This window comes from Brassica rapa, chromosome A09 (assembly GCF_000309985.2).
Source record: "Brassica rapa cultivar Chiifu-401-42 chromosome A09, CAAS_Brap_v3.01, whole genome shotgun sequence".
Taxonomy (NCBI): Eukaryota; Viridiplantae; Streptophyta; class Magnoliopsida; order Brassicales; family Brassicaceae; genus Brassica; species Brassica rapa.
In genome coordinates this window covers 916,769-943,346 of record NC_024803.2, presented here as the reverse complement: position 1 = coordinate 943,346, position 26,578 = coordinate 916,769, and the positions used below count along the sequence as shown (strand labels likewise).

The following is a 26,578-nucleotide window of genomic DNA, read 5'->3' as shown; positions in this document are numbered from 1 at the left end:
TAGTGTAGCTAAAGGACATTCACGGGAAGGGTTAGACTTTTTTTCAAAAGAAAAAGAAATGGGATAACTTAAACTAAATCCTTCAAAACTATATAATTAAGCTTTAGGATTTATAGTTTAGATTTCTAACTTGGAGTATGGAGTTTGGATGTAGACGATCTTGTTTGTTTAAGAAAAAAGTAGTATATATGTTTCTCTTTAATTTTTTTTGTTAAGTGTACTATTTTGATATTAGAATTTAATTGTCTGAATTCAATAATATTGATTTTGAACTCGTTTTTTTGTTTATTATAACTATTGACATGTTGGTATAACAATATTTTTCCTAAATAACTCCACTATTATAAATATATATACACTATTATATTCAGTTTTAACATTAATATAACTATTTATAAATATCACTGATAGAAGTTGAATTTTAACTAATCAATATAAATATAAGCATCCGCATTACTATTTTTACATGTAATGTAAATATATATTAGTTGTAAATTAAAAGTAATATAAACATATAAAATATGTTTTTTCAGTAAACAAAACATATAAAATATGTGATGTAAAACACTTTCTGTATGTGCAAAAAAAAAGAGTAAAACATGGGAAGCCTCGAGCTGTGTGTTGAAGAAAAGGAAAGCGAATGTTTTGAATTCTGAAATGCTCCAAATGCAAATCGACAAAAAGAAAATAATGGTAACGAGAATGATCGATCCAAATTGGGAAGTCTTGTAACAGCTCGTGCTGCTGCTTCATTTTAATCATATGTCTCTTAATTATTTAACGATTTTCTTATGCAATTGTTTCCGTATAAGTCTAAACATCTCCTTGGATGCCTCTGTACGTCAAAGTTGTAACGTAATGTGAGAAAAAACAAGTAGGTTTAGATTAAAAGTGCATGAAATAGCTTCTAATTGCCATTTCAAAATATCTAACAAAAGGTAATATATATCTAAGTTTATAACAAAGTTTAAGCTGTAGAAAAAAAGATACAATCGTACCCAAAAGAAATAAAATAATGTGAAAATCTGGATCTTATTTTTACGTAATATGGAAGATATTTCTAACGCTAATACCTTAAGTTATTAATAGAAAGTACGTAGCATAAAGTTTTTCCTTTGCTATTCACATAATATATAGTTAACAAAACAAAAAACCAATAATCATTGTGGGTCCCTGTGGAAATGAAAAAAATGAAGTTTCTTGACTCCTTTTCTATAAAAACCACATCTTCCTCTCTTCTCATCACACTCGAATACAAATGAGACTTTGCTTTTGATCAGTCTCATTCCATAAGTTCTTCACAGCAAAGAAAATACAAGAATATGTGCAAAAGGGCATTACATTACCCCCAAGTAGAAACCCCTCCACCACAACCTTTCTTGAAATCACTAAAGAACACTCTCAATGAAATCCTTTTCGCCGACGATCCGTTCCGAAAAATCAGGAACGAATCGAAAACGTCGAAAAAGATCGAGTTAGTGTTGAGACACGTGTTCCCGATCTTGGAATGGGCTCGTGGTTACAATTTGAACTACTTGAAATCAGACGTTATCTCAGGGATCACGATAGCAAGTCTTGCTATTCCTCAAGGGATTAGCTATGCTCAACTCGCTAATCTCCCTCCAATCCTTGGTCTTTGTACGTTCTCTTCTTCTTATAGTTTTTATTTCATATTACAAAGAAGAGTTTCTTAATTAATTATTTAAGAACTCTAGTATTACAACGACTTATTCAGTTTTGGTTTCAAATTACTTTTGGTCTGAGTAATTAAAACTCACTTTGGTTTTGGTTTGGTATATTGTGTGTTTTTTTACCGGTAGATTTGTTTTTAACATTAGTCTATATGAAATCTACTATATGCACATACTCAAAATATCTAAATATATGTATGGAAATGTAGACTCGAGCTTCGTGCCGCCGATGGTTTACGCGATAATGGGAAGTTCAAAAGATTTAGCGGTGGGTACAGTAGCGGTGGCGTCGCTGTTAACGGCGGCAATGCTGGGAAAAGAGGTAAGCGCGGTGGAGAATCCAAAACTTTACCTTCACTTAGCTTTCACCGCCACTTTCTTCGCCGGACTCATGCAAACCTGCCTTGGCCTCTTACGGTTAGTTAATACCCCAAACCATACTTATAAACATTACTTGAAAATAACAATAACATGACTTATATACATGAAAAAATATGATGTCTATTAATGTATTTTATATCATGAAATCATCATTTACTTAAATTAAAACAAGCATCGCAAATTACCTATCGAATGTGAGTCTATATAGTATATAGTATTAATATTCTTATTTTCTTGAATTACAGTATTATTAATTTTATGTTTGGCACAGTTCTGATGTTATATTATTAATTAATGCTCTGACATAGTAAAAAGCCTTAATAAAAAGTGAGAAATGAACATTTTCCACCTTGTCTTGACTTTCTGAATATTTTTGCCTCGTGCATGATCTTTTGATTTTCTTATAAGCATAAATAAAGAATAGAGATTCTTTTTGAACTATGAGAATAGAGATTTGATAGTCCATGCATAGTATAAACATAAAGATAAGGGAATGATCCATATTCGATTTTGATGAAAACATGTCAGAGTATGATAATATTAATAACAAACTTCACGTGAAGGAATTTAATAATAAAACATTGAATTAATATAAAAGCCTAAACAGTGGTATAGTATTTTCTAAGAAATTAATGAAATTTACTGAATGTAAAAAAACAAAGGTTAGGATTCTTGGTGGAGATATTGTCGCACGCGGCGATCATAGGGTTCATGGCTGGAGCAGCGACGGTGGTTTGTCTACAACAACTGAAAGGATTACTTGGTCTCAGTCACTTCACCCATTCCACTGATGTCGTCTCCGTTCTTCGTTCCATCTTTTCTCAGTCTCATATGGTTCGTTTCATCACTTTCTTCCCATTAACTTAACCTTCAAATTTTATTGGTTAGCATTTTTAGTTAATTTAAAACTGTGCAGCTACATTTATTAGGTAATTAATTGGTGTCATATATATAAATTACATTATTCACGGGGGGTTATTCTCTTGATTAGTGTCCAAGATCTGTGATATCATCCGTTGTTTCTCTAAATCAGTGGTTTTCTAAGATATAAAATTTAATTTTTGATCTTTTTACCATTTTAAGATTGCAAGTGGATGAGGCATTATTGTTGTTATTGTTCACGGGATGTTTTGTCATTATTGTACCGACCGATTTAAATTCCTTTCATTTGCTTAAAAATGCAAATTAAACGATTTTGCTTACATAATCATTTAATTTATACAGAAACATGGTCGGAACTAAAATAGTAATACATAATGTATCATTTTTAAAATATATGCAGTGGAGATGGGAGAGTGGAATACTAGGGTGTTGCTTCCTCTTTTTCCTTCTTACAACCAAGTACATTGTAAGTTTTAACTTCTTCATTAATGTATAATAAATAAACACGTATATTAGTATATACCTTCATTATCATGTATGTGTACTTTAAATAATATATAACAAAATGATTAATGTAACTGAAGAGCAAGAAGAGACCAAAGCTATTCTGGATATCTGCAATGGCTCCACTTGTTTCTGTCATTTTTGGAAGCCTCTTCGTTTACTTCCTCCATGCCCAGTTCCATGGCATCCAAATTGTACGTCTTTCTTCTCTCTCTCTCTCTCTCTCTCTCTCTATCTCTTAGTCTAGCACATGCGGCAAAAACGTACTATTAGGTTTAGTTATTTATTTGCGTATGCGTTAATTAGCGTTATATTTAACACTTATAGCTTTAAAAAAAAAAAAATGAAACTGCAGCTTAAAACATATTGTACTAAACGCAAGCGAAATTGTTTTTTGGCTTTATCACTGCAAACTAATACTTTATGAAACAATAGAAAATGTTTTATATTATTACTTTGTTTCGATCATGTCAATGCATACAAAAAAATAGCCTGAGAGACATGATTGAGATCAAATGCTAATGTACTACTAATATTATTGTTTGTTGTGGGAGTAGATTGGAGAATTAAAGAAAGGGATTAATCCACCGTCCATCACACATCTGGTTTTCACGTCACCTTATGTCACGCTGGCTCTTAAAACCGGCATTATCACTGGAGTCCTAGCTCTTGCTGTGAGTATTTCATAAAATATTGACTATTTATTTTTATATATATAATCCAAATTCTCTATATATATTCTTTAATTGCTTGTAATTACTTCTACTCAAATTATCTATAAATAGGAAGGAATTGCAGTGGGGAGAAGCTTTGCAATGTATAAGAATTACAACATAGATGGTAACAAAGAGATGATTGCATTTGGGATGATGAACATTTTTGGTTCCTTCTCCTCTTGCTATCTCACTACCGGTAACATTCAATTTTTCAATTTCAGTTTATTAGGATATAATTAACTTATCAGAAAGAGTTGGTGCAAGTTGAATATTTCTCTTGTGTAATTATTTTTCTTTCTTTTTTACTAATACAAACACCAAGGTGGTCAAATGATGATTATACGTATAACAATACATAATAAAAGGGGTCCCTAATAACAGTGTTTAAGAAAACGGACAGTTCAAAAAAAAAAGCCTAAACGGATGTTGAATCAAAGAAAACTAATTTTTTATTTACTCTTTAAATGATATTAAATAATAGTATGAGATTCCATAATTTAAAAATAACAGAATTTTTTATTTATCATCATAAATTTTATAATACAATATATTAATTAAACTAATTTACAAATAATAATTTTATATTTTTTAATAATTTTTAGACCGTCTAGAAAAAATAATGACCATGTAAAATCTAGGTTCTAAATGGTGACAAAAAGAATTAGTTAATAGAAATAGTAAATTTCTATTAATTTCTTAATATTTTTACCATTTATGAATAATTTTTGTTAGAGATAGTACTTTCTCATTTTCTTAAAAAAATTTGGAATAAAAATATTCTTTATCAAAATTGATAAGGAGCAAAAGTAATAATAAAATTCTTTTCTTTTGAAAAAAAAAACTTTTCTTTTGTTTCTGCTCATTTATTATTATTTTAATGATACCAGTCCGTTTAAGTGTGTGTAAACAGCTGCACCTATATAAAGTTTTTCAGAACAATGCATAATAATAATGAAAAAAACACAAATAATTTCAATGTAGGACCGTTTTCACGTTCCGCGGTGAACTACAACGCCGGTTGCAAAACGGCGGTATCAAACGTGGTGATGGCGGTTGCAGTAGCAGTAACATTACTGTTCTTAACGCCATTATTCTTTTATACGCCGTTAGTAGTTCTGTCGTCTATCATCATCGCCGCCATGCTTGGACTCGTTGACTACGAAGCAGCCATGCATCTTTGGAAACTCGACAAGTTCGATTTCTTCGTTTGTCTCTCTGCTTTCCTCGGCGTCGTTTTTGGTACCATTGAGATTGGTCTCATCCTCTCTGTACGTATAACTTCCTCTACGTGACTACATCATTTAATAACATAGAATAATGCAATAATTACATCACAAATACATGTTTATATATGCAAAAACATGAAAATATAATGCAGGTGGGAATATCAGTGCTAAGGTTGTTGTTGTTCGTGGGAAGACCAAAGATATATCTAATGGGAAAGATTCAGAACACAGAGATCTTTAGGAATATTGAACAGTATCCTCAAGCCACTACTCTCTCTGGTCTCATCATTCTCCATATCGATGGTCCTATTTACTTCGCTAACTCTAGCTACTTGCGAGATAGGTTTATTATTATTTACTTTATAATAATTTATCAAATCTTAGCTATTCTTACGTGTATCACATCTATAAATGTTGTGTTTATGTTCAATGTTTTGCTAGAATTGGAAGGTGGATCGATGAGGAGGAAGAGAAACTGGGAAAGAGTGAAGAAAACAGTCTACAATACATCATACTTGATTTGAGTGGTTAGACATTGATTGCTTAATTTTGAGTTTCTAAAACCATTATGCATAAATAAGTTGACATATAAGTTTTTTTCAGTTTAAACGTTAGATCCAAACTATGAAACATCTTAATCTTGATTTTAACATGTAACACTATGTTATATGATTTCTAGCTGTGGGGAACATCGACACGAGTGGAATAAGCATGCTTGAGGAAGTCAACAAAATACTAGGACGAAGAGACCTCAAGGTTAGTCCTTCAACTTTTTCCTTTCAGATTAAGTCCCCAAACATCTATTGATTTTACATTTTGGTCCTCTAAATTCTCAGCTAGTGATAGCAAACCCAGGAGCAGAGTTGATGAAGAAGCTAAGCAAGTCCAAGTTCATAGAGACCATCGGCAAAGACTGGATTCATCTCACGGTAGCAGAAGCCGTCACAGCCTGCGATTACATGCTCCACACAGCTAAACCGGACTCACCGGAGAAAATCTCCGGTGTACCGGAATTCAACAACGTTTAAGATGGTTACAAATTAAAATCTCACATTAATATATTTTCACCAAGAATAAAGTCGAAAAGCTAAGAGTCTGTCTGTTATTCAAATTTTCACTACTTACTACTATTGCGTTCAAAAACATAACGCTGTTAAATTAAACTTTTTTTCACATGAGAACTTGTTTCTTTTACTTGCGAGTGAAGTAAAACAATAACCTTCACGGAGACGTCGACTGTTGAGCGCAGCCGCAGAACGCAGTCCTCTTCTTCGTCGTCTTCTTCATCGTCACGCTTCTCGATCCACCATAGATGTAATCCCTTAAAAGAACTTTAGACTTAGTATCTGCGACCTTAGACTTAGCTTTACTCTCTTTCTCTCCTTCAAGCTTCATCAACAAGAACTGAATCCTCTGAATCTCCAACTGTAACCTCCCAATCTTCTCTGAACCTCTCCTCGCGTGTTCCGAGATCCTCCTGCTTCTATTCACATCCTTCTCTGACTCCACCTTCGTGGACAGCTTCTCGTTCACGTTGAACAGCTTCTCCACCGCCTCCTCTGCTTCTTTAAGCTGACCTTTGATCGTCGCGTACTCCTCACTCTCTTCTGTTTCCACTTTGATTGTTAAATCTTTCACAGTGATCTGAAGATTCTCCAGCTTCTTCAAATCCGAACCGAGCCTCTCTAACACCTTCCTCATGTTCACTTCCACGTTCGGATCCATGAACCCGTCGAAAATCTCTAGCTTATCAACAACCAACGACTCTTCAGACAAAGACTTACCTTTCGCTTTCACTTTCACCGCTGTCTCTGTCTTGTGTGTCTTCACAGGCTTTAACTCGAAGAAACTGTGGCTATCAAGCTCCAAGGTGTCTTTCTTGCTAGTGATCTCGTACGATGATCCATCAAAAGTTTGATCAAGGACTATATCTTTCGTTACAACGACCTCTATCTCGTTGCTCTGCTTCCGAGTTTTGCCGCTCAGCTTCCTCATGCTTCTCCCACCACCACCACTACTAACGGTTTTTAGTTCTTTGACTTGTTTCAACGCTGTCTCGAGCATAGAGTATGCGTTTGAGTTCTCAAGGAGCAAAAGCTTTTCCTTCTCCGTTATCGCCTCTGCAATAGCTTTGATTCTTAGACACATATCTTCCACCTTGAGGGATTCATTCTTTGAATCAGCACCCTGGTAAGAGAGATGAGACCAGTTTAAATAAGATTCATCAAAATACAGTTAAAATGATTTGTTTGTATTTATATAAAATTTATATATAAAAAATATTAATTTATAATGTTGTTGGTAGAGACTATATATTTGCATAGTATTTTTTTAAAAAATATTAGCTTATTATTTTATCGATTTGTGTTATATTTTGAACCGGTCCATTAACGTGTTTATTAACTAACTTTATAAATGGATAAGATAGATTTACCTTTGAAGGTCCATTAACGAAAACATAATCCTCCAAAGATCTAATGCTTTCGTTCAACAAGACAATAGCTCTACGCTTGTCCACATCCACGCTTCTACTTTTAAGACCGTTGTAAGCTTCAGCGACCTCATGAGTCATTGTTTTATTCAACGTTTCATGTACTGCTAAGACCTCCTTATCGCAGAAGAACGTTGCAGCTTGAGACTCCCACAGTTCAACTCGACACCTCTCTTTCAAAACCTCCGTTTTGATTTCCTCAAGCTCCTTCTCCTTCTCACGTAACCGATCCTCTAAACGATCTTTGGCTGATCTAACGGAGAGGAGGTTTCTCTTCAGCTGCAGATTCTCGGTTTCTGCGTCTATCAACTTATCAATAGTCTTCCTCGACGTGCTCTTCTCAGCTTCTGATTTAACCTGTCGGAAGAACTCAACGAGGACTAGTTTCTCAATGGCGCTGTGGTGGTTCTCTACGGAGAGTGACTGACAAGCTTCCTTCAAGGTCTTGAGCTTTCCTTTGGCTGCTCCCAGCTCAATATTCAAATGAGAGATAGAGTTTTCCAGCGCATGGTTTTTCTCAACAAGCTTCTCCACAAGTGCAATCTTCTCGGTCTCATTACATTCTCTTAAGTTTGAGTTTTCCTCTTTAAGACAATACATCTCTTGCTGCTTTAGTTCAACTTCCGCTTCAAGCTTCAGTATAGTTTGCTTTAGACTCGAGACATCCTCTTGCAAACTCTTCACTGATGCTACCGAAGAGAGAGATTCAACCTTGGCTTGCTGAATCTCCTCATGCATCTCGTTGTTTCTCTTCTCCAAGTTGTTGATGATTTGGGACTTGCTCCGAAGCTCCGCAGCTAAGTTATTTAGCTCCTCTTGAGACTGATAGTGCAACTGCTGCAGCGTTTGAAACGCGGTTTCAGCTTCCTGGAAACGCAGATGCTCTTCTTGCACGTTGCTCCACAGCTTGACCAGCTCCGTTTGCTTCTCCGTGAGCTTCTGGCTTTGACTCCCCAGTTTCTCCAATAGACCGTCAAGCTCCGAGTGGAGATTCTGGTTTGACCTCTCGAGCACAGTGCATTTCTCCTCGGAGAATTTGAGTTTAGCAGCTTCGTCTTCCAACTCACTGCTAAGCCTTTTGGTTTCTTCTTGGGTGGAGTAGAGTTTTAATTTCAAATCCGCGATTATATTCAAACACTGTTGGTACTGAAGCTCCGAAGCTTCTTTATCCTCAGTCAGTTTGGAGATAGTTTGCTTCAAGTTTACAACTTCTACTCCAGCCAACTCAGCCCGCTCGTTGATACCCCATGCATCTTCCTCAGCCTTCCTTAGTCTCTCTTCTAAATTAGCTATTGTTGTCAAGCATTGTCTGTAATTCTCCAGAGCTGCTTCTTTGTCAGCAAGGCTCTCCTTCAAGGCGAGAGTCTCAGCTTCAACTTCTCCAGCATCCTTATGCGCTTCTTCCAAATCAGCTATCCTTTGCAGGCACTGCTGATACTGAACAAGGGTGGATTCCTTTTCAGACTCTAGCTTCTCAATGACTTGTCTTAGTGTTTGAATCTCAGCTTCTGCGCTCGACGCTTTGTCGTTAAGTCTAGCTGAGTCCTCTTGCGCACGAGAGATTTCGGATTCTAGGTTCGAGAGTCTCTCCAAGTTCTTTTCAAACTGAGCTAAGGTGGCTTCCTTTTCAGCCTCCATTTTAGAGATGAAGTCTTTTAAAGCTGCAACTTCAGCCTCAGCTTTGCTAGCTCGTTCGGATTCCGAAACTGTTTCATCTCCATCATCAAACTTCAGTCCTTTTCTTGCTTTCCCAAACGGAACATCGTCTTCACCTCGAGCTCGGATAGGAGGACGCATATCCGGAGTTTGTGGGTCACCGTCAGCACCAGCATGAGACTCATCGCCGAATATGAAGGAAACTTGGTTGGGGAGCTCTTCTGCTATAGTCTGATGAGCCTTATGGATCACGACGGTTGCGTGATTATATCTTTCAGCCAATGCGCGGTACGCGCGGTAAAACTCTTCGACCAGTTGCATAAGCTCAGGACGTTTGCGGTAATACATCTCAGCTCGCCTGGCGAAAGAATCTGCATCTTCCTCGAGAACCTTGATCATTTTCTTCACGTTACTATCCATATCTGCGTCAAAAGAACAAAGACTTTCATGTTTTTGTGGATCATATATTATAATTAAAAAAAAAATCATCAGCTATACAATAACAGCTAAGGTCATCCGCATCAAGAGTCTCTTACTATGTGAGAGACTCCAATGCGGATGCTCTGAGACGTTGATGTCTCTCTTGACAATCATGCTCTTTCATAGGCCAAAACAAAACGTAAGCTCATGGCTGGTTTTGGACCATGCTAAATGAAATATTTGCAGCAGACCACCAAAATTTTTTGAAGAAAACTATATAAACATAAGCATGTTCCCAAATTTATTTTAAAAAAATATTTGTTGAATTTTTTTATAAATAGCTCCCTAATTCTCAAGACTATACCATTAACAAGATACGTACCTGCAAGATTGTCCTGAAGCCATTTAGAATTCTTGGGGGTATTGTGACTATCCCACCACCACGAATACATACGTTTCGAGTTACTCTTTGCCACAACCTCCATTTTTTTAATACAAACAAACAAACCACAAGGAAGACGTGTGTGTGTATACACCGAACTTCCTTTCCTCTCACGCTCTCTCACAACCTATTAAAAAATATTCCTGGAAAAATACAAAAAATCAGAGAGATTGTCGAATAAATAAACAGGCAGACGAAATGAGATTTTCATATGATATGATTACCATATAATATATAGAATTTCATGCTCTTAAGTCAAACCTACAGAACACGTTTACGAGTCAGAAAATGAGACGATCACACATGAAAACATGAATTATATAATTCATGATATATCCAAAACCATGATCGAGATCTATCTAACGAATCGGGAAGCAATGAAGTCGAGTTCGTACCACAAGAACACAAAAATGAATCGAGATCGCTCGTCGGTGTGATCGAAGATGCTTTTGGAAGAGCACGCGCGCTTAGTCTCTTCTTAGATTCTCTCAGTGTAGCTTCGGCTTCCTCATCTTCGTCGCATAATATCTTCTTCTTCGTTGAGTAGATCTCCTTCTCTCTCGGGCGTTTATGCTCTGTTTCTCTGAAAGAGTTTTTGTGTTTAGGTTTATTAAAATGGGCTTTAGGAGAGAGAGAATGAAAAATGTAAATGGTAGATGACGAAAGTACCCTTTATGCACGTATTAAAATGGTGTTCTCGGGATTGCTTGGGAGATTTGGCTTCCTAGATTAATGTAATTTACGCTTTTATTTAAAACAAAATTTAATGGTAATTTACGCCATGAATTAGGCCTGTGCTATTAATTTTCTTAAAAACAATTAATGCTACATTATCAAGTTTTATAAAATATTGCACAAAATTAGATGGCAGGTTGGATTTTTTTCTTCTTATAAATTTCACACACTATACATTACCAAGATTTCTATAATATAGTACAAAATTAGATGGCAGGTTGGAGTTTTTCTTCTTATAAGTTTCATATTAAAATAAAATCTGTAAAATTTATTTCCACCCTTTTAACATACCTTTTCATATAAAACGTACTTTAAATTGATATTTTAAAATATGTATTAATAGATAAAAAATTAGTTTAAAATCTTTTGCGGATATGAACCAAATAATTTATTTTATTGGATAAAACAACTCATGCTGCTCTTTTGGCTTAATTAAATTAAAACAAATAGAGGAAAAGAGAGAATCTTTTGGAAAAAAAGAATCAGAAAAAGGAAAAGGCAAAGGCACAGAGACGCGTATGCGTATCAGACGACGAGCTTTGGGGGCCACTTACGCCACACTTTTATATTTGTCCACGTTGGACACACCACACCCACGCGCAATCTATACATGTCATGGAAGTCATGTTCTACTATTAAGTTGATTTTTTTTTTAGTTTTTGAAGTATTTTGTTTTGTTTCAATGTTAGTTTTTAACATTCAAATTCGTTTTGAAGTTTACTGAAATTTAATTTGACTTAGAATATAAAAATAGGCCAAACTTAAAACTGTTTACTGGAAAGACAAAACGGTCCACAAATATTATTTTACATGGTCCACAAATATTAATCTAGTTTTAAACAAATGGAGAAATTAAATATGTATGCATATATATACCTAGCGGCTACCACTTTTGATGGCAACCGTTCGAAGATCGACAAAAAGTATTATAATTACTTCAATCGTATATTTGATTAAATTAATTGTGAAAAGCCATTGACCACATGCCTTTAAATAGCTTGTAATAACCAATAACTATAGTCAGTAGCTAACCCATTCACCGGTTGTAAGTGTTATCAACTAATTCATTTTGTCAAAAATAAAATAAAGAGACAAGACATTTTACACTACCGTATGGATTTTTAATTAAAGAGATAATCAACTCTACAAACACCCCTTTTTAGATCACAGTTTTGAAAATCTCCATTGTATGTTTTGAATATATTATCCAAAACATATAGTTCTTGATTAGTTTATAATTATAAAAATATATGCCCCTTTGACATATCAACTTGTCGGTATTCATACATTGAATATAATTATTTGCTAAAAGGAAGAAAATGCCACCAAAGTTTCCTTTCTTGTTGTGGTTGGGCCCAAGAGTAATAATGAACCATCATGTTTCCTCAGAAACCAAACATATATAGAACTCTCAGACAATGATCATCTTTTAACAACCTCTCTCTAGTCGGTCCCCAACGTCTATTTCTTTTGTTTTTCTTCTCTCTCTCTATTTCTTAACATTGTCACTAATGGTAACCTTAGCTTATCATCATAACTAAAAGTAATGAAATTTTTGTCTTTTTAGCATTTAGAGAATTCTCCTAGCTGTTGGTTGCTTGTATATTGCCTCCGGTCTGATATCATTGTATGGCTTTGTCTTTGTAATGATGTTGTGTTTTCTCTCGAGTGATTGAAGGAGTTGTGTAGTGATGAGGTTATACAACCTAAAGCAAAAAGCCCACTAAGGAACTGAAGGTAGTCCAATGGGCCTATAACAGAGTTTTCGCGTAAAAAGCATAGTCCATCAAAAGATCGCCACTTGTACATGAACCTTTTCTACTACCTTCTAACTTGTTTGTTGCTATGAAGTATTATTTGATTTGAAGACTTTAAAGCCATAGAGAACGATAAACAAAACCATACAGAATGATACTAATAATTGCAGGGAACAAGGGATACATCTCCTTCAACATTGAAAACCCAATACAAGATAGTAAAACGTGAACAACACTGTCACAAACTACAGACAAAGACGACGAGAAACATACATACACAGAGACAATACTTGCCACTGCGTAACATAGCAACATAACCAAAGATAGTAGAGAGACAAAGAAACTACGATGAAGCATCTAAAGCAGAGCGGAGTAGCAGCTTCTATAGGTCCCTGTTACAAACCCCAAAAAACTTATATAAAGCTGCAGATTCAGATTCATTACATGTTAAGAGTTAAAGAGAGCTACAAAACTTACATGGTGAGCAGATTAGGCGGGATCAAGAAGAGCCTGAGGACTATCTTTTCTTCAGAAGAAGTATCAGCTTACATCAGGATTGAATCTTTACCAGTAGAGACACTCTAAGACAAGTCACAAGAAAGAACTTCCTATTCCCTTCTTCCTTTACAAAAAAAAATCAGGAAAAGAGCTGAAGAGGAAGACCAGTAAACAGAAGTAGTAAGGTTTACATCTTCAAGGCTAGACAGAAACGCAAAAGAGAGGAAGAAAGATAAGACTCAAAGGCATGAGAGTAGACAAAGGGGTATGGACAAGGAGGGAGAGATATATAAGAACAGGAACCTAGTTGCTAATCTAACCCACTTAAGAAAAGAAGCCAAAGGGACAAAGACTGACTCTAAAGAGAAACTATACAAAGGTGCACCACCACCATATGTTAGAGACTGGTAAACTTTTTAGCCATCCTATATGCTAAACCAAGAATCAAGTCTTCTCTATAACCACCTGCTCCACCATTAGTAACACCTCAAATCTGCATAGGAGAACTACTAACTGCTTCCCAACTCTCTGTGTTCCATGAAAAGCTATTAAACAAACTCAAACCAGCTTGGTGACTAAAACACCTTATTCATATATCCACAAAACTAAACCCCCTGTTCCCCCTAAAGACTTCACGCATCTGCAAACTCAATATTGAGCATGCGACGCAGCGTCATAGTGGCGGAGACAGTACTGTTAAAAGGGTTATCATCACCAGACGAGGTTGGAGAGACCGGAGCAGACTTGGCAACTTCAGGAAGATCAACATCAGGGAAGGTCAGAGAGACCGTCCTCTTTCCCCGGAGAGAGAACTTGGGGATGGGAACAGAAGTGGGCGGGGGAGAGTTGGAGTAAGTGGGTCCTGCCCACAGCTCAGAGTAAGAAAGGCTTCTCCTTTCGTCAGTAATAGGGATGGGACTGGTTCTAAGAGACGGCAAAACTGACTTGGGAGAACGAGGAGAGTGAAAGTGAACTCCTTTGGTTGTTGATGAAGAGGCTGTTCTCTTTGGTGGTGGTGGCCTTGGAAGCAAACCAACTCCGGAGTGAAACGTTCTGCAGTTGATTTGCCTGAAAGTTTTGGAAGGAGGTTTCTTCTCGTAATAATGTTCTTCAGCTAAGATGAGAGTTTCCATTTTTGAGATTAAATCAAGAAGCTTTGTCTCTTTAACTACCCCCAACAAGATCACTTTTTTATCTAATCAAAACCAAAACACTTCACTCCTTTGAATCTGAGCTCGTCTCCAAAGCTGCAAGCAAACAGTTTAAGGCCATACAACACATGGAGGAAACAAAGTTAATCATCACATACAGGGAAACAGATACTGTAAAGGGAACAAAACGTAATCACTCACCTGTAGAAAAAGGCTATTGAACCTGAAGATTAGAGAAAGATGATTTCTTTTACACTAGAGGATCAGCGATCTGTTAAGAGAATATCTATTTAGAGTTTTTAAGCCTCCGTGAAAACACACGAAGATCCTACGGATCTGAGAAATGGGGTTAGAGAGAAAGGAGATGAGAGAGAGGGGAAGATGAACAGAGCATTTGTCCTTTTAAGTAGCACTGTTACTTCATTGATTCTGCTGAGAGGAAATTACGGTAATACCCTCCAATGTATTCATTTGACTATTATGTCCTTCTCCGTTTACATTATTTACATTCTAACTTCAATTACTGTTCATAATCGCATATTTAATAATCCCTTTGAAAGCGAGTTTAGTCAAATTAAGAGACCTTAACGTGACATTATTTTATGTTCATGCTTGAAGTGTAATAAATTGACAACAATTAGTACTAATAATTAGAACATGTTGACGTCAAAAAAAAAAAATTAGAACATGTTAACATCGCTTTCTCTCCCTCCTCTCTCTCTGTCTAAACCGATATTTTATCCAACGGTAACAAAGTTGATTTTTACATTTTTTAATTTGTTTTCGAAAATGAATAATTGAATATGGTCCAGGTACTCTCCTCGGTAGGGTCTTCTGATGACAAGATATTGCACTTATTGAGAAAAGATTCAGCCACTGCATAGTTCCACAAAAGTGGAATCATAAACTATAGGAATTGAAACCCAATTATTAATATCTGCCTGTAAATTCTGGGAATTATTATTGCACTGGATAATTATAGAGAACCCAATAATTTATGCTTGTTTGTTTCACAGCTCCAAAAATAGAATTGTGACAATAATGGTGACAATAATGGTGACAATGATAACATGACCACAAAGACATCCCCTCAAATATCACAAGTCACTCACAACAACAATAAGAGATCAAAGCTCATAAGGAAGATGACTCGGTCACCAACATAATACCATTTGCAAAGCTTCAAGAATCAGAAAAATATGTTTTCGTGCGTCTGATAAGCCAATAAGCGGGACATAAAGCGGATGTCCTAACTGAGTCATAATTTAAAACAGCTGTAATACACTGAAGCCATAATCTTACATCTTTAACAGACAAAATACAATCATTAAAACGCTCCACAAGCAATCACCAAAGTCTAAAGTCATATCAACACTTAAATCTTAATCTTATAGTCTATGAAGCTCAAGCATATTGCACATGAACAGTTGCAGGTCCCTAAAGTCCGTATCTTTCATCTTTAAACGCACAAGCACAATATTGTGATACCCACGCATAAACAATGAAACCCGTTATCTATAAGCCATATAAAACACGATTCTAATCTATGAAGCTCAATCAAAATGCACAAGAACAGTTGCAGATCCCTAGAGTCCAAATCTTTCATCTTTAACACACAAACATATAAACTATGAAACTCATTATCTATAAGCCATATAAACACACAATCATAATCTATAATCTCTGAAGCTCAAACAAATTGCGTAGGAACAATAGCAGATCCTTAAAGTCAGAATCTTCCATTTTTAAACACACAAAGACGATAATGTGACACGCATAGCATATTAGAACTGTAAAACTCAGTAACGAGCAAGTAGTAAAAGCATAAGATAAGTACCCACACAAGCAGTAGAAGGGAAGCTAAGCAAATCAATCATCAGCACCATCAGTCTTCCCAGCACCAAAAGGGTCATGATTCGGACCCAACTCTTCTCCCATATGGCGTTGCACAAGCCTCGACAAATCAGACATCACCTTAGCCTCGCGCTTAGCCTTCTCCTCATAGTTAAACATCGCCAACGCCCGTTTATCTTCAGCACTGTAAACCTGGTTCTCCTTCCTGATACGAATAGCATTCATCCTCTGATGCCTACTCCCACTCATCACGTACCCAAGATCCTCAAACCTCTGAATCTCATCAGCGTTGAGACCCACTTCTCCTCTACGTGGGATACGTTTCCCTTGCTGAACATACTGAGCTATAGCGTCTCCTTCACCGGGTCGTAAAGCACCACCGTAGCTGATGTGTCCTTCGGCTTTAGGTAACGGCATTGGACCCACCTCACCTTCTTCTTCTTCATCTTCTGGTAAAGCTTTCTTCTTCGATTCAATAATCATCTTCATCTCCTCTTCGTCAAGCTCAGGCTCCTTCCCCGCTTCTTCCAACTTCCCCTTCGAATCAGTGTCCTTCTTGCTCTTTGATTTGCTACGTTCTTCCCCAGAAGACGAAGAAGCGCTAATCTCAGATTCATCATCAGAATCACTATATCTCCTCTTCCTCCTATGTCCTCTCCTCTTCCTACTACTCTTCTGCTTCTTCTTCCTCCTCCTTCTCCTCCTATCTTCCTCATCCGAATCATCATCACTCTCGCTATCTTCAGATTCGCTATCGCTATATCGTCTACTACGCTTACTCCTAGAGCTCTTACTCTTCCTCTTCTTCCTAGATCTATCAGACTCAGATTCCGACTTACCAGACTCAGATTTCGGATCTTCCTCGTCCTTCTCCGGAACCTCCTCGTCGGCGGCGTTCTCATCGGACTCCACCTCGTTGGGATCTCTAGGCGGACTCGGCGTGTTCCTCCAAATGCAGTGCTTACCAGATTTCCTCATCTTGAGGCGTTTAAGCCTCCGGTACTCCTCGTGACTCAATCCTTTCAGCTCTTCGTCGGAGTCTGAACCGGATCTCCTCCCTCTACGGTGGTCTCGGTCTAGGTATCCTTGATCTCTCCCGAACCTCCTTGGAAGCGAGTTCATCGTCACTCTCCAACCCTAAAATTTCAATCCGAACGTAACCGTATCTAATTAGGATTTGAGTTCAATATATATGTGTACATTAAGGCCCATCATAAAAGCCCAATTAAAAGAACCTTAGCGGAGTTGTTTCCTTATTGTTGTTGAAATGAAAAAACAAAATTCATTATTATACCCATAAACATTTGTTTTGTTACAAAGCACCCCGTAAGTTTAATTAGAGTCAATACACATAGTAATACTTTTACAAATTTTAAATTTAATTAGTTACACTACGTGAAAAAATTGGAATTTTGTAACTGAACCAATGCTCTTACATGATTATAGTTACTATAGAATACTTTTGTATTAACAAATTTCTGGTCACTTTACTATAGTCTTACCCTTCATACACTAACCATAGAAATATAAGGAAGATTTTGTGAAAATTATAAGTTTTTATAAACTATAGAAATTTTTATCACACACGTACATGTTCTCCACTATTTGTATCTTCTCAACTCAAACCTCTCGCAAGAACCATCTTTAGGATCATAGGAAACGAAGTTGTCATCATGAATCGATAAAGAACAGACCTTTCGGTTCAACGAAGCCGTTGTAGTCGAACACCACATGAACTCCCTCTGCTCCGTCGGAATCGGCGTTGTTTCATAACTTTGGTTCGTTTCTTTCCTTAGGTCCAATGATCTTGCTTGAATCTTGCTATAGCCTTCGATAGCGTATAGCTTAGTCCCCACAAACCCTACGCTCATGTCTGGTTGATACAGCTCCAAACCCGGTCCTCTATGAATATTGTCGGTTTGGAAATCAAAGATCCACACGGCTGAACCGTCTGATCCGGAGATGATGAAAATCTCTGGACCAATAGCGATGACCGCGGAGACGGGCTGGCAATATAATGATTCAAGAGACAGGCATATACTAACTGATTCTCCCTATGGCTATTCTTGCAGAGACTGAACCATTTTCCAAGATGTGTAGGATCGGTTTTGTCAATAAAACAGAGAAAGACTGAATCTTTACTGAGGATACACCGAGTCTTGTGAAGCTATGGTAAACTAACAAGATGCCATAGCTTCTTCGACACACAATAGAGCGCAATCTAGACAAAATGTTCCAGACTGCGTCCTTTGGTAGTGAGAGAAAGAAAGGCGGCATAGATCATATGGAGATCACCTAGAGCAATATCCATTGATCGTTATTTTTTTTCAAGTTCAGAAATTGTTCAGTATTTATCTGATAATTCATAAAATTAGTCTATTTCTAATTTTAAACATAAATTTGATATTTTTAAGAATTCGATGACATCTCTAATTTAACAAAATATAGAATATGAAGCGACGACGGAATCCGTATTTTATTGTTGTATTTTAATATTTGAAAATCTAAACTTAATCTAGTGTTATTAGTTCTATGATTTTAAAACTTGTATTTAAATCATGTGTTACTGCCTATTGGTTTCATAATTTATAAATTCTATTCAAATCGAATGTTACCCAATCATACTAATTTACTTATAGAATTGATTTCAAAATAGATTTGTATAGATTATGTGTTAAAAATACAAAAACTCAAATCCCAAAGAAAATTTTCAGATTTGTAAATAGTAATTAATATTTAGATGTTAAATTTTAAATTTTGTATATTTTACTTGGATTTGTAAATATTTTGGGTCAATCATTGTTCATGAGGAAATGTGGCATCTGTTATTTTGGCTAAATGTTGAAGTTTTGGCTCAATCATTGTTCATGAGGTTCATGAGCGAAGGATTTTCTGACCTATTAGTTTATGATTTAAGTCTTATCTATAGATCTTATTGGATGCTGCGTTAAGAGACATGTCTTTTGCAATTTGTACAGTCAAGTCTACAGAAAGCTCAGTTCACCAAGCAGACCATTGGCTTTCACATTCTCATGGAACTTTCCTCTGTAGAACTTCATCTTAGTCTAAGGAGACCGAAATGATTATATCAGGAGACCAAAAAGATAAGCAATCAATATTAGCATAGATTTTAGGAACTGATGTCAAGCATCTGCATCTACATTAATATGTTTATTATCATTGCAGCAAATATGTACAGACACGTTGAAGTATTGCGAATACGAGATGACATATAAAAACAAACAAAAAGAGAGAAAAAAACAGAGAGGCAATCACAAACACGGGAACAACCTCACACACGCATAAACAAAAGAGAACCTCTCTAGCCTACAAAAGTAAGAAAGACGAACTCTGCATGCAACGACCACTTGATGTGTCAAAACGAAAGCGCTTCAGGGGCTACTCTGTTTCTTCTTCTTCTTCTTCTCTAGTTTGAGATTTGGGGTTAGAGATTATAGATCACACGCCGTAAGTAGGAGGAGAGTTCCTTGGTCCATTCTCTGATCCTGGTTCCTTCTCCAACGCGTCCGAGGTCGAGCGTCTCCTGAACCGAAAGGGTTCCTTTCCTCCTGCGTTTGCTCCGTTAACATCCCAAAGAGGGTTCCTTTTCGTTAGTAAAATTCACTTAAACCATAACATGAAACATATATCTTTAAATCTATATAATAAAAACAAATAAAAAAACTTAATGGTGTTATGAAAAAGACACAAATATCATACGTAATACGTTAGGTACGTATGACAACATTTGACAAGACGGCTCACTTATTCCAACAAATATATATACCTAATGACACGATTAACCTCCTCAATCTCACTTGATCAGATTTTCCCATCAAATAGACGAAACTACCCCTAGCCGAATTAAGTGAGTGTACCACTGTGCCACCTACCAAATAAATAATGGAGACAAAGCGGTAATAATTAAAAACACTCACCAGAGAAAGGAGAAACCGGTGGGGTTGAACCGGCCGGCGAAACCGGAGCTGAACCGCCTTGGTACCCTGGTGGTTTTATTATCATGATGCTGCGTGTCACTTTCAGAGCCTCTTCCGGTGAATCTCCACCGTCCGATTGATCTAAGACACGACCAATTAATCAAAAACATCAGATCGACGATCAGTCATGTTACTCATGTAATAATATCCGTTAAAGCATCTTTATGTTTTTTTTTTATGTTTCATATCAAAGAATTAAGTGTATTTTTCAAATAATGATCAACGACCGGCTCAAGATAGCAAAAACACGGCGTACCATTGCCGGAGCTAGGCCGGAAACTGAAAGTATGCTGTTTCCGAAGCTTGCCAAGGCCGTTCTCCGGCCGAGGACCAGCGACGGTATCATCCCAGAGATGATCAAGTATGCCCATATCTCGAGTCAAGTTATGTTTTTGTGGAGAGAGAGATTCGTTTGATAGACGAAGGTGACGATGATTTTAAAGGCGATCGGGGAGATCTGGTCCGTTGATTTTATTCTGACGTGGCGCTCGGATCGTAGCTCACGCAAGGTGGATAAGGAGATTGGAGAGTGGGACCCGAATCGATAAACTCGAGATAGTTCGATCGGAGGGTCAGAAATCAATCTCACATGCCCGCATCTCACGCTTTCATGTTATTTACGATCGTACCCTTACCTTTATCTTGTCTGTGATCAAATACCTTCTCGATTGCCATTTATTTACACTACTACCCCCTTCCTAGGATCTTAGCCGCCAGCTCTATTCAATGATCAAACGATTGGAATAATAAAGTCCTTGGCCCATCAACTAAAAGCCCATTAAGGAATTATTGGATATTATACAAAGCAGCCCCAAATGTTTGATTAGAGTCAATCGAGTCCTCTATCCTTTTATCTTCTTCTTGAGATGAGAAGTCTCTCCATCTCCACCGTTCCTCTGTCGCCGTCTCGGCTTCAGACAAAGACCCGAATCTCAACACTCAGCACCCGAACGAATCTCCACTCATTCAACCTCAACCCGACAAGAACTGTCTCGAAAGTTAGAGGTCTGAGAGAAGAGAATGATTCGAGATTCGTTGATGAAAATGGCGCAGTTGATGACATGGAAGGTTACTTAGGCAATCTCTCTCTCGAATACGACTCCGTATGGGACACAAAGCCCTCCTGGTACGTCTGTGATCTGGTTTGTCTTTTTGCAATCAAGAAGTGTTCCTGTTCTCGTCTGAGATATGTTCTTCCAGGTGTCAGCCGTGGACGATAATGGTGACGGGTCTATCAATAGTGGCATGTAGCTGGGTGATACTACACTCTGTTTTGGTTTCATCGCTTGCCGTTGGTTTAGTTGGCGCTTGGTAGTACATTTTCCTTTATAGCTACCCAAAGGTATGATTTTTTATTCACCACCCAAAGTCGTTGACTTTCGGACAAGTCTTGGTCTTGTTTTTTTTAGAGAGATCTGATGGTTTTGTGTTCTTGTTTTTTTTTTCAGTCGTATTCAGAAATGATTGCTGAAAGAAGAAAAAGAGTAGCTAATGGTTTTGAAGATATATACGGCAAAAACAAGACATCGTAGAACATCCCAACTTGTAACACTCGTTTGTGTTCTTTCTGTTTGTACATCCATAATGTGTCTGTTTATCTTAGTTTCATTCACAGTTGGGTTAACAAAGCTCTTGAATTTCAAAGATTATATAGCTGAACCAAACCATAATGAAAGTTGAACATTTCAAAGCTGCTTTGAGAGGGATAGAGAACATCCATGATTCTTCCAACTTTATATAAAAGTCTCATAAGGCTTAATTTGTGGAAAGTTAAAAATAATAATATTGTTGTACATTTCCACTCTATTTTCTGCATTTCCAATCAATATAATAGCGAGAAAAAATCCGTCAAAGCTCATTTACAAAAAAAAAAAATTACAGCATGTGTCTACTTTAAATCAAATCTATAATTCAAGAAACACAATGAAAATACTAATTAATATCAAATTTAATTAAAGGTTTAGAAACAAAGTTTGAACACTTCATATTATTTTACATAAAATCCCCATGTCTACTTAACAAGATCAGTGCTAAAGCACACTTGGCATCGTTAACATAATGATATGATTGATTAACTAACAGTTCTAATCATCAAAACTCCATATCCTCCTCTTCCGAGTCATCTTCTTCACCCGTTCCATCGCTTGTATCGTCCTCATCATCAGACTCTTCATCGTCCGAGTCATCTTCATTCCCTCCATCGTTCTTGGCTTCTATCATTTCTATCTCCCTCAGCTCTTCTTCATCCCCTTCATCGCAGACACGGTAACACTTTCCTGACCTGAATATTTCACAAAAAAACACATCCTTATTCTCTGATTCATCCAGTCAACTTTTAAAAGATGATTAACAAAGATTGATCGATAAAAATATGACCTTAATAATGGAAAATCAGCCACAAATGTGACATCTGATCTTTCTTCTTTCAGCTTCTTCAAAGGCAACCTTACAACACACACACAACAACAACAACTTATGAAAATATAAATCAGTGAGCAATTAGTACGGACATGAATGAAGGATCAAGCCGTTACTCTGGTTTGTAAAATCTCACGCCATTAGTAAGTAAGCCATTGTTACTTGAAACATCCTATTAAAGTAAACGATTAAGACGAGTAAGCCAATCTACACCACTCATCCAAATAGATTGGCATAAACTGTAAAAAAAACTTACAATGTGCCGAATGGATTTGAACTTTCCCTTGAGTAATGAGTTACAAAGTTCCATGACTTCTTTCTGAATATACCCAAGTGAGTGTGAGATCAAGGAAGACTAATGAAACAAGCTTTAAAACCTTTTACCTCCTGTAGATTGTAGCAGTTCCGCATTATTAGAGTCTTGAGTGAACTCTCTTTGCAGCTATGTCCCAAATCCCTACGTACCAACAATATTTTCTTGATATGTAAAAATTTTTTTAGGTAAATTGCGCAGTTTGCATTTTTTCACCTCAAAAAACGACCATTGAGTGTTGGCGATCTGGACAAGTTCAGGTACTTCAGTTTACTAGAACTCTGCAAATAATACATCATTGAGGTTCTTAAGAGCATAGATGGTATCTAGAAGAAACAGCAAAAAAAGAAGGCAATATATATACCTCAGCAAGATTCAAGGCCAATCCATCGGTTAGTCGGAAACTTATGAGGGTTAGAGAAGTTAAGTTGTAGGAGTTGGTCACAAACTCTATCAAGGGTGAACCTGTTTTTGCATCTACAGTGCCTGTTACACATTACGTGTAAGCTTGAGTAAAGAAAGAAGCTTTCACTGTGGATTAGTGGAGAAGCTTTTACCTGAGGCTTGATAGGCCTCTAAGCACAGGTTCTCTATGAGACGACATTTTTCTCTCAGTGTCTTAAACAGAAGCATAACTGGAGAGTTTCTGTCATATGAACAAAATAATTAGCAGAATTTAAAATAGCAAAGGAATATGGAGAACTTACAATCCAGTAATCCTCAGGTCAGTGAGATTCGAACAAAGTGACAACACCTCGGTAAAGGAAGTGTAGTTAATCGGTCTGATATTGTAAAGCCGTAGGCTTCTCAAGCGACTCCTAGTTGAATGGAAAAGGATGATACCGAATTAGAATACTGATGATAGGAACAACAAAATCATTAGATGTTAATAAGAGGACTCATTCTTGGTTTTGAGTTTATCTCTTTTGTCCTGCTCTAGTTCTTTCCTATCTAACAAAACAAAACCCACCATGGTTAAGACAATAAATTTTCAAAGTGGTAATACCCAAGAAAACCATGATTATAGGAAAGTGGGGAAAGAAAAGATCCGTTAAGCAAAGATGGAGTAGGATCAGATCCATCTGAACGAGCAACACGACCAAGCTTGAGGGATCTGCATACATAAAATGAACCATGAGAAAAGTAGTACATAGACCAAGTTCAGCTTAAAAAAAAAAAAAGATCTCACCTGAGTTCTTTGCCAGCCCGATGGATCATAATGCAGACAACTCCACTATCAGCGGTTGTCAAGTCGATGTGGGTGTAGCATAAACGGTCCATTGCACACTTGTTGAACATCGTGCAGCATACAGAAGCTTGCATTAGAGACTTTGTATCAAGCATCGAAAACACCTGAAGAATCCAGAAATCAATGGAAAGGTCGTTAGCTCAACTGGAAAAGACTCTGACAATTGTGTCAGAGGTCCCGGGTTCAAATCACCGCTAAGACGAAATTAAATATTAGTGGTATAGTGCCTGGGGTCTCCATTTACAACTTCAACACATTGCCTCCAAGTTCAATAACATAGGAAGAATCAGGATTTGATTTGATTACCTTGATGGTGAGGTCGGGAGGGAGGAACCAGGAACTGGAGTTGTGAGCAGAAGCTCGCTTCCGGAAGCATCGTTTAATGGAGTCTAGAAGAAGCGACGCGAGCTGGAGAGTGCGGTCGAGGAGAGAGTCCTGAGCAGAGACGTCGCCGGAAGCTGAAGAGAGGGCTTTGTCGAGCTCTCGATCGAAGGAGGAGGCAATGGAGAACGGAGAGGAGTTCGGAAACGAAAGGAGCGATGAGAAAATGACGTGGCTGTGGTTGAAGCCGGGAACAGTAGTGGAGACGGAACTAGGCTTTTGGGTGGTGGTCGTCGGAGAATCCATGAAACCCAAGGTTGAAGGAGTACTTCTCCCTCCACAGTTTAGCCTGAGTTTATAATAGATATAAACGATTTTGAGGGATTAATTTTTGAGAAATGACCTCTAATAGTTAAAAAAAAGAAGTTAAAAACGGTTTTATTAAAAAAAATTAGGTTTAGGACCTAGAATTTATAACTTACAATAATAATTTAGAAATTTTAATTTTTATCAATATTATTAAAAGGGAAGGAGTCTTCAAAAATCTACCTATAAAGTTGTTTGGACCCTTTCATTTAACTCATTAATTTTTGATCTTACCTTAAACTTAGACTAACAATATGTTATCATGTATTTCTCTAACAATAATTTATTCAATTCCTTTATTTATTCAAATATCACTTCTACATCTTAATCATAACTATTACTATATTTACCATTTTGACTTTTAATCATAAAAGCATTGAAACTAATGTTTTATATTATCACTTTTATCATATAATATATGATCTAAAGCAAGAGAAGTTAAACGACATATATGTGTACATTCTAACTTCCTATTTTCTTTATAATAACGTAATCATATCATATATAAACTTTTCTACTAAAATCTTATATTATATACTAAACTTTCAACCATCTATAGTTTGATAGATATTTTCATATTTAAAAATGAGTTTTCTAAAAATATTTCATCAACCATATTTTTGTACAATAACATTAAAAATCTATATCAAAAGTTTGTTGGACCCGATATGGACGTAATGGGTCCACATCTGTTCGGGTATTTAGGATCCTAAGAAAATTTGGAATATCTAAAAAATCTGAAAAATATCTGAAACACAAAAAGTACTTGAAACTCCAAATAAATAGCCAAAAAAATTCAAATACCTAAAAATTTAAAATCTTATTCAAAATCTGTTACTGAACTGAAAATATCCAAAATTTTATCCAAATACCCTAATTTTTTTTACTTTGAAAATTTACCTGAAATCAAAAACTATAATCGTAAACCAAAAATCTAAAAAAAATATCCATAATGCTGGAAACATATTCGAAATATCCAAATATACCTAATAAACACAACATATTTATGATCGGGTCTAGAGTAGGATCCGGACACAAACAAAGACATACGGGTCTAAAAAAACTCCAAATATGTTATCTTCTCTGGACCTGAACTAAACCTATATTTCCGGGTCGGTTCGGTTTGTTTTTTTGATCCGGATATAATTCTCATACATAAAAGAAATTTACGTAAAAGTGTACATATAAAATATTAAATAAACTAATTCATAGATTATATAACTGTTAAAAATTATATTTTCGATATAATAAGACTTTGTATTATAATATAATCCAAAAAACCCGCGCTTGTAGTTAATGTATTATTTGTTAATGTTACTTTAATTTTAAGTTTTTAATAAACTTATTTTGGTCATCAAATATATTTGTATTTTTAGAATATTTTCTCTTAGTTTATTATAAATTTTAATTTAAAAATATTTTAGTTTTTAATTTTGTTTATAGTCACATATTTGTTTTTTGGTTTTTGATAATGTTGTTTGGGATAAAATAGTTGTCTTTGAAAAACGT

The 26,578-nt window shown here is 36.3% G+C and overlaps 8 protein-coding genes across 14 annotated transcripts; 2 read left to right on the top strand and 6 right to left on the bottom strand.

Annotated features, from left to right (window-relative positions):
- The first annotated feature begins 197 nt into the window (after positions 1–197).
- On the top strand, positions 198–6,573 carry LOC103836724 (sulfate transporter 3.2). Its single transcript, XM_009113016.3, has 12 exons — positions 198–1,638; positions 1,901–2,108; positions 2,735–2,906; positions 3,355–3,420; positions 3,539–3,652; positions 4,016–4,132; positions 4,244–4,370; positions 5,156–5,442; positions 5,553–5,743; positions 5,842–5,927; positions 6,080–6,156; positions 6,237–6,573. The coding sequence occupies exons 1-12, from the start codon at positions 1,323–1,325 to the stop codon at positions 6,426–6,428; spliced, it is 1,953 nt and encodes a 650-aa protein (XP_009111264.1). The 5' UTR covers positions 198–1,322; the 3' UTR covers positions 6,429–6,573.
- Positions 6,475–14,035, bottom strand: LOC103836723 (protein NETWORKED 1C). Of its 2 annotated transcripts, XM_033278676.1 has the most exons (6): positions 13,379–14,035; positions 10,805–13,293; positions 10,634–10,670; positions 10,350–10,552; positions 7,835–9,969; positions 6,475–7,587 (listed from the first exon to the last, which is right to left on the bottom strand). In XM_033278676.1, the coding sequence occupies exons 4-6, from the start codon at positions 10,450–10,452 to the stop codon at positions 6,622–6,624; spliced, it is 3,204 nt and encodes a 1,067-aa protein (XP_033134567.1). In that variant the 5' UTR covers positions 10,453–10,552; positions 10,634–10,670; positions 10,805–13,293; positions 13,379–14,035; the 3' UTR covers positions 6,475–6,621. The 2 variants fall into 2 exon arrangements, with proteins under 2 accessions (XP_033134567.1, XP_009111262.1); XM_009113014.3 differs by lacking the exon at positions 10,634–10,670.
- LOC117128299 lies at positions 14,032–14,532 on the bottom strand. Its single transcript, XM_033280403.1, has one exon. It carries the CDS (start codon positions 14,530–14,532, stop codon positions 14,032–14,034), a length of 501 nt encoding a protein of 166 aa, XP_033136294.1.
- Positions 14,533–16,174: 1,642 nt separating this feature from the next.
- On the bottom strand, positions 16,175–17,579 carry LOC103836721 (NF-kappa-B-activating protein). The gene has a single exon (XM_009113013.3). The coding sequence runs from the start codon at positions 17,524–17,526 to the stop codon at positions 16,420–16,422; it is 1,107 nt and encodes a 368-aa protein (XP_009111261.2). The 5' UTR covers positions 17,527–17,579; the 3' UTR covers positions 16,175–16,419.
- Positions 17,580–18,005: 426 nt separating this feature from the next.
- Positions 18,006–19,463, bottom strand: LOC103836819 (F-box/kelch-repeat protein At2g44700). Its single transcript, XM_009113114.1, has 2 exons — positions 19,431–19,463; positions 18,006–18,410 (listed from the first exon to the last, which is right to left on the bottom strand). The coding sequence occupies exons 1-2, from the start codon at positions 19,461–19,463 to the stop codon at positions 18,006–18,008; spliced, it is 438 nt and encodes a 145-aa protein (XP_009111362.1).
- A 75-nt stretch (positions 19,464–19,538) lies between these two features.
- Positions 19,539–20,884, bottom strand: LOC103836719 (dormancy-associated protein homolog 3). 3 transcript variants are annotated; one of them, XM_033278687.1, is made up of 3 exons: positions 20,659–20,884; positions 20,343–20,483; positions 19,539–20,008 (listed from the first exon to the last, which is right to left on the bottom strand). In XM_033278687.1, the coding sequence occupies exons 1-3, from the start codon at positions 20,771–20,773 to the stop codon at positions 19,857–19,859; spliced, it is 408 nt and encodes a 135-aa protein (XP_033134578.1). In that variant the 5' UTR covers positions 20,774–20,884; the 3' UTR covers positions 19,539–19,856. The 3 variants fall into 3 exon arrangements, with proteins under 3 accessions (XP_033134578.1, XP_033134579.1, XP_009111260.1); XM_033278688.1 differs by having other exon boundaries at positions 19,539–19,984; XM_009113012.3 differs by having other exon boundaries at positions 19,539–19,973.
- Positions 20,885–20,933: 49 nt separating this feature from the next.
- On the top strand, positions 20,934–22,088 carry LOC103836718. The gene is given in 3 exon segments (XM_009113011.2): positions 20,934–21,528; positions 21,603–21,744; positions 21,851–22,088. Coding segments are annotated over 3 exon segments (486 nt in total). The 5' UTR covers positions 20,934–21,268; the 3' UTR covers positions 21,935–22,088.
- A 230-nt stretch (positions 22,089–22,318) lies between these two features.
- LOC103836717 (F-box protein SKIP17) lies at positions 22,319–25,541 on the bottom strand. Of its 4 annotated transcripts, none has more exons than XM_033278678.1 (12): positions 24,689–25,539; positions 24,323–24,486; positions 24,140–24,247; positions 23,841–23,951; positions 23,691–23,779; positions 23,498–23,619; positions 23,350–23,414; positions 23,205–23,277; positions 23,077–23,139; positions 22,937–22,992; positions 22,784–22,847; positions 22,319–22,685 (listed from the first exon to the last, which is right to left on the bottom strand). In XM_033278678.1, exons 1-12 carry the CDS (start codon positions 25,007–25,009, stop codon positions 22,494–22,496), a joined length of 1,428 nt encoding a protein of 475 aa, XP_033134569.1. In that variant the 5' UTR covers positions 25,010–25,539; the 3' UTR covers positions 22,319–22,493. The 4 variants fall into 4 exon arrangements, with proteins under 4 accessions (XP_033134569.1, XP_009111258.1, XP_033134570.1 ...); XM_009113010.3 differs by having other exon boundaries at positions 22,319–22,683; positions 22,779–22,847; positions 24,689–25,534; XM_033278679.1 differs by lacking the exon at positions 23,077–23,139 and having other exon boundaries at positions 24,689–25,541.
- Positions 25,542–26,578: the final 1,037 nt, after the last annotated feature.